Genomic DNA, 6,693 nt, shown 5'->3' with positions numbered 1-6,693 from the left:
GCCTGTAGTTCCAGCTATTCAGGAGGCTGAGGTAAGAGAATCGCCTCAGCCTAAGAGCAGGAGGTTGCTGTGATCTGTGAGCTGTGATGCCACAGCACTCTACATAGGGTAACAAAGTGAAACTCTGTCTCTAAAAAGAAAAAAAGAAAGAAACAGAGAAGCCAACCCTGAGTAGCTAAACAGTAAAAGATCACAAGGGAGACAGCTCAAGAGGGCTCTTGATAAGAGGCTAACTGGCATTTTTCTGTTCTGCCATCCCCAATATATGGGTTATCCTGAGCCAGCATCTCTTATAGTCATGAGATGGCTGCCTCATTTTCAGGCATCCCATGCAGAATAAATACAGAGGGTGCCACAGAAGTGTATACACATTTTAAGAAAGAAAAAAACTATTAAAATTGTAATACCCAATATAGACCAATAACAAAAGATGAATACAAGTCATGTTTGAGCACTCTTATAATTGCATTATTTTGTTATTGGCATATATTGAGTATCTACAGACATTGACAGGTGTTTCTTAGGGGTTAATATTGCTCCGGTTGAGAATCACTCTTAGACTAATTAGCATTTACTTTTGGGTCTCATGTGGGATGCTCATATGGGCATCCAAATAGAATCCAAACTCCTATAGCAGGGAGAGAGGAAATAGATGCTGGTAGGTAACCAACAGTGTCTGCTCCATGAAATAGGGCTGTTTTTCTTTCAAGTTTAGAATTTTTCAAACTGATGTAGGGTAGCTTCTGCATGTTTACTATGCTCAGGTATATTGTCTTTATAATACTGGTAATTGGGAAAGTTCCTGACTGCTTGTAGCATTTGATGACGGTTTGTCTTCATTGTCTAAGAATTGATACTTGGATTATTCTGTCCTAACAAAATTATAAACTCCATGAAGGCAGGATATCCCTCTCTTTATGTTCTGTCCCCCCATATCATGCTAGAGACGTAGTAGCTGTTTAGCAGATGTATTTATGTTTATTGTGTATAAGGCAATTTCATTGAATTAAATTCAGTTGATTGAGTCTCATATCTTTGTGTTTATAACTTCCAATGACTGGTCAGTTCAAGAAGTTACAAGGTTCTACTTTGATTAGGGGGACTAAAGAGGAAAAAGTGAGCAAAACCATAGGCCAGGGACAAGGCCCCTATCTTGTTCAAACTTCATAGGCCTTTGGAGCAGAACCTTTTGACACACTAAAGAGGGAAACACATTCTCTTACACAGCTTGATTCAGATAAGCATACATATTTGTAAAAGCATAAGAATATTTTTTCAAAGTTAGATCATATATACTTTTTTCTCTGTTGGTAGGTGATTGTTGATGAACAGAACCTGGATTTCCTGTTGCCATATACTATCTCGGCTATTCAACAGTGTAGTTCCTGGACACACATGGAAATTCTGCAAGCCATGGCAGCTCTGGTTTACTGCAATGGCTCAAAATGTCAAAAGGTAGTTTAAACTATTCTGTAATCCTAACATTCTGGGAGGCAAAAGAGGGAGGATTGCTTGAGGCTAAGAGTTTGAGGTTGCTGTGAACTATGATGATGCCATAGCATTCTACCCAGGGCAACACAGTGAGACTCTATCTCAAAAAAAATAAAAAGAAAAGAAAAAGAAAGTCTAGGAGCACAGGCTCTGGACAACAGATCTATGTTCAGGTTTCTGTCCTGCCACTGATGAGATTTGTAACTTTGAGCATTCCATATTCCCTACTCTGAGCCTTGTTTCTTCATGTGTAAAATAGTTGCTGTGAGCATGAAGTGAGATAATACTTGTTAAGTACATGGTACTCAGTGAATGTTAATCATTATTATGATCATTTCCCATCAGTGATATAGCCAACACTAAAGCATGGGGGTGATAATCCTTACGGATGTTCTTTCACATGTCTTTGCGTATCCGTCTGAGAGAGCTATCTAACCACTAGTCTTTTGGTGCTTAACTGCTCCTTAGTTTTGAAAAAATGAGTACTGTCTAAAGAGTAATGTTTTCCTGTAAGCTTTTCTTTGACCAACATTGCCTGTTATTTTGTTTTAGTACCTCCCAGACTTGCTAGGCAAGACTGGAATCTTGACGAAGTTGAGTGACTTGGCTCAGTCTGATCTTGAAGTCAGGAGAGCTGCAGTACATTGTATGGCAAACTTATGTCTCAGGTATGTGGATCCAATCAGGTTTCCCAGCAGTAATAAGATAGGGCCTCTCTTGGGCCCTTTGTAGGTGGTTCCATCTGTCTGAAGCCAGAGCCAACTTTTGCATTTCCCATGTACTTTGCTAATAAAATCATCTTATACCATTAATTTTAATATTGCCTAAAAAGAAATGAAGGGGAAAAAAATCCCTAAAATATGGTAAAAGTACAGTGTGTCAAAGTTTTTATTTTCTGTTGGTGAAAATTTAAACCATTAAGTTTTTAGAAGGATATGTTTATATGAATTCAAGCTCTGGTGAGATTTATCTGTCAAAACCAATTTTCACTCTTTTAAGAGATGCAACTAGTCCTAGCTGCTTACCCTAAATTCATGCAATATGCAATAGAAAATGAGCAATACAAACTTGACTTGTCTCTGCATAGCACTGTGTTATCCAGTATCTGGGAAGGCAGGTTCAGCTGCGCGATTCTAGCTTGACAGGACCTGTCTACATTATTTCCCTCTTAGAACTGAAAAACAGAACTATGAAAGATTTCTCTTTCTCCATACTTCTTCTTGTACAAACTGTGGTCACCTTTCCCTATGGAATCCACTTTTCCTCCTTCATATTCATTTTAGCCTTATGCCTGTCCCATACCAGTAATCAGTTAACCAAAGAACAAAATATTCTGTAGACAGTTATATCCAAGAGTATACTCTGACTCTATTGGTCTGTGTCACTGCTATTTTTAATTCGTTTGCAAGCTCCAATTCAAAGGATATTGAGTTGGAGTTGTTTTCTCTGGATGTATTTTAGTGTGCCAGGACAGCCATACTTGGAGGAGCCCTACCAAAATATCTGCTTCCAAGCTTTCTTGACCACTTTACAATCTCTAAAATCGTCTGATATGGATGACGTCACATTTTGCATGGTAAGTAGACTATGACTGATCTTATGAAGATCAGATGCGTCTAGAAGCAGAAGAACAGAGGCTGTTACTGAAGAGTTTAATTGAGCTGCCATATTAGTTCTGTCTTGAGATATGTATATAAGTGGAATGTTTATAACTTAAAAAGACTGAAATCTTACCTTCAGGGCTTAAATTACAAGAGGTTGTTTTTATTTGGTTTTTGTTTTTGTTTTGCAGTTCTAGAGGAACCTGTCTTTTTTCCTTTTCCTCCTGAGTATAAAAGTGATACACTTTTAGGCCAGTGGCTATCTTTAAGATGAAAGGGAAGAAAGGGGATTTCAGCAATATCTGTAATAATTGTATTTCTTTTTTTTTCTAAATCTGATGCAAAAGATAGTTTGTTAACTTATTTTAAATTCAGAGTGACCTATTTCAAACATTATAGATCTGAGATGGGGAAAAATTCCCTTAAAGTCATCCTCTGCTCAGATATAACTACTAGAGACAATTTGTTCTCTGTGTCCTCAGATATTTTTTCTATATATAAATGAAATGGGATCATATATAATATGCTGCTTTTAAACTTCCTAGTTTTGTTAAAATGTAATATCACTTAGATATCTTTTTAGTACTTATTAATGCTCCTCATGCTTTCTAATGGGGAGACCTCTGAAAAATTACTTAACTTCTTAGAGGCTCCATGTTCCTCTTTGGCATGGGACTTAGGTAACTGCATTGTGGGGTTCTTACTAGAAGTATATGAAATAAAGCATTTAAAGTGCTTGGCAAAGTGCCGGCTATTATTGTGTTGAGTTTCACATTTAGCAAAGGGTTAACTTCTTATATAATCCTCATAATTGAAGAAAATTGATGGGTCTTTTTTTTTCAGTTTTTCTATTATTTCAAATACACTGTAGTTCACATTCTCCTAATGTGGGGAGTATCTCGTAAGGATGGAGCCCTAGAAATGAGATTACCGAGTCCAGAAGTCAATCTTACTCAGAGTTGGTGTCCAGAAACCAAGTTTTTATTATGTATCATTTGTCCCCACATAATATCCCTTACCTTTAGGAGCTGTTCAAGTTGCCAACTTCTAGTCTCTGCTGCCATTTTTTTCATTTTCTTACCACATTCTTCCCACTAAACATCCTTTCTTTTTTATTTTTTTCTTGCTCTCCATTTGTACTTACTGGTTCATAAACATGTACAATTACAATAAGACCACTCAAGAATATTCTTTTCTTTTAGAAAATAATTCCTGTAATCCATTAGGTCTCTTCTCTGGATCTTCATCTCTGCTTTGTGTATATATGTGTGCATTTAAAGGTTTTTTTCATCATCTAGATACTTTTCCTCTTCCATCCCAAGTGGTGCTAGAAAGTTAATCTCTGGACAACCACATTTTATTCCACCTTTTAACTGTGTCTCCTTTTCCCCGGTAGTTGTTACAAAATGCACTAAAAGGTATACAGTCACTTCTGAATGGTGGGAAGATGAAACTGACACAAACAGATAAGCTTGGAGCTCTTCTAGCTGTGCTAAAGGTAAGGCAGTCTTCATTAGGACAGGAACCACTTTATATCATCATTCTAAGGTTAACTTTAAAATATTAAAAGTTCTTATTATATTTTGGGAGAGTGGAATAAAATGTTCATATACTTAAAATTAAGAATAGAAAATAATAAATCTTGATTTAATACATGTGTGAAAATTATAAAATTGCCTATGAGTCTTAGGAAAGGTTGTATGATCTATAGATCATCCTCGATTACCTTGTACCCGCTTACACCTCTTTATACTTGTAAGAAGAGCCAGGGCCTCTTTTTGGCTTTCTCCTCTAAGTAGTAGCCAGCCAACCAAAAGGTTCTTAGCCTGCTGATCACTGGGAAAGTCGGGTTGGCCTCCTGGAGACCCCGGTGTCTTCAGCCAGGAAAGAGTAACAAGCTTTGTGCTGGCCTCGGGTCTATGCTGTGTTTCTAGTTCTATGATGACTAAATTTTAATTCTTTCCTTTTTCCATCTCTTCTACTCTCAAATCTAATAGATAGCTAGATATGGAGATAGCTGGTAAATAATTGTGTTTCATGATTTATATTTTGTGTGTTTGTATGTGTATGTATGTTTCCTTACTTATCATTAGAAATCCATGTTTCATGGACTCCCTGGACTAAACATAGAGATGCCCATGGTATTATACCCAGCTCCACTTCCTCAGTATGATGGGCGACCACTTGTCAAACCACAGCCACCAGAGTCTGGTACTTTTCGACCAACCTTGGTATGTATATGTCTACTTAGGTCTCAGTTGTGGTTTGTTTTTAATAGCTTGCTTCATCTATTTCTTCTGATTTGCATCACTACTGTTCCAACTGCCCACCTTGAATTTGATTTAATTTAAGGTTTTTATCAGAGTAAATTTAAATTGATTAGATTGCTGAAAATACCAGTTAAAGCATCTTGTACTTCTAAGAGGTCTAGGCAGTGTAATATCTATAAAATGAGCATTCCGTTCACACCCCTAACAAGCATCCTCATCCCCAAAATGTTCAAGACCAGGAGTCACAAACTTTCTCTAAACTTTTAAGGCTAGCTAATAAATATTTTAGGACCCTGCCACAAGTAGTAACTCTGTCACAGTAGTGCAAATGCAGCTGTAGACACCGTGTTAAGGGACGGGCATGGCTATGTTCCAGTAAAACTTTACTAATTGGAACTGGATGTGAACTGGGCTGGATTTGGCCTTTGGCCATAACTTGCCAACCCCTCTCCGGACCGCTGGAACCCCACCTACCAGTGAGTTTACTGTCGCCAGCCTCCTCGCATTCTCCAGATTTCCGAGCCTTTCCAGATAGCTGTCACTTCCCACATGCTTCAGCTGGAGAACCTGGAGCGCACAGATATATGGCTAGAAATGTAATGACTGACCAAAAGCTTATAATGAGAAATTCTTTCTCTCATTGAGTTATTTGACATTCACTGAACATCTGCTATATTGCAGACATTATGCTAAGCATTAAGGATACAGACTCTAGCTGCTCTTAGAAATTTGAGGGAGAAAGCAAAGATGAGTAAATAAACAATCACAGTTCAGTATTGTGATTCCTTTCATCAGAATACTCCCAGGGTACTCTGGGAAGACATTCAGGGCACCCAATCCAAAAGCAAGAGGAAGAAGGGGCTTTTTAAGAGATGTTCCGGCTAAACTGAGACTCCAGAGAGGGGAGTAGTAGTACAGAAAGGGAGGGAAGAGTGTTTCGTTCCAAGGTAACAAAAGGTGCATAAACGTGGAGAATGAGACTGTACGCAGCCCATCTGTTCACTTACAGAGCTAGAGTTTCAGGTGTGTGGAGGGGAAGGGTAGGGCAGATGTGTGGTAGAGGCCAAACGTCAAGGTCTTGTACAGTATGCTAAAGAGCGTGGGTTTTTATCTTATAGGCAATGGAGATTTGTTGGAGAATCGTAGAAAAATCATTGTGGTAGCAAATAAAAGAATATGGGTCTTGGGCTATGTTAAGTAGTCCCAAGGTAGAAGTGACACATATTTCCTTCCCCAAGTTCAGGGACTTTGAGAATGCAGAGGAGGGCAAGATTCCAAAGATATTTGGATATCAGAAAGAAGGAAGTAGAGGAAAAGAAAGAAACTGGCTT

General features: G+C 38.1%; 1 protein-coding gene across 1 annotated transcript in view; it reads left to right on the top strand.

The window, feature by feature from the left end:
• Positions 1 to 6,693, top strand: part of HEATR6 (HEAT repeat containing 6) — a 33,269-nt gene that overhangs the window by 3,821 nt on the left and 22,755 nt on the right. Inside the window, exons 3-7 of the mRNA XM_003795621.3 lie at positions 1,315 to 1,455; positions 2,044 to 2,159; positions 2,953 to 3,067; positions 4,489 to 4,590; positions 5,186 to 5,323. Coding sequence (XP_003795669.1) covers positions 1,315 to 1,455; positions 2,044 to 2,159; positions 2,953 to 3,067; positions 4,489 to 4,590; positions 5,186 to 5,323 — 612 coding nt within the window. The remainder of the gene's footprint in view (positions 1 to 1,314; positions 1,456 to 2,043; positions 2,160 to 2,952; positions 3,068 to 4,488; positions 4,591 to 5,185; positions 5,324 to 6,693) is intronic.

The sequence above is a fragment of the Otolemur garnettii genome, unplaced genomic scaffold, assembly GCF_000181295.1.
Source record: "Otolemur garnettii isolate 467f Iridium unplaced genomic scaffold, OtoGar3 scaffold00094, whole genome shotgun sequence".
Lineage (NCBI taxonomy): Eukaryota > Metazoa > Chordata > Mammalia > Primates > Galagidae > Otolemur > Otolemur garnettii.
This window is presented reverse-complemented; position numbering and strand designations above follow the sequence as displayed.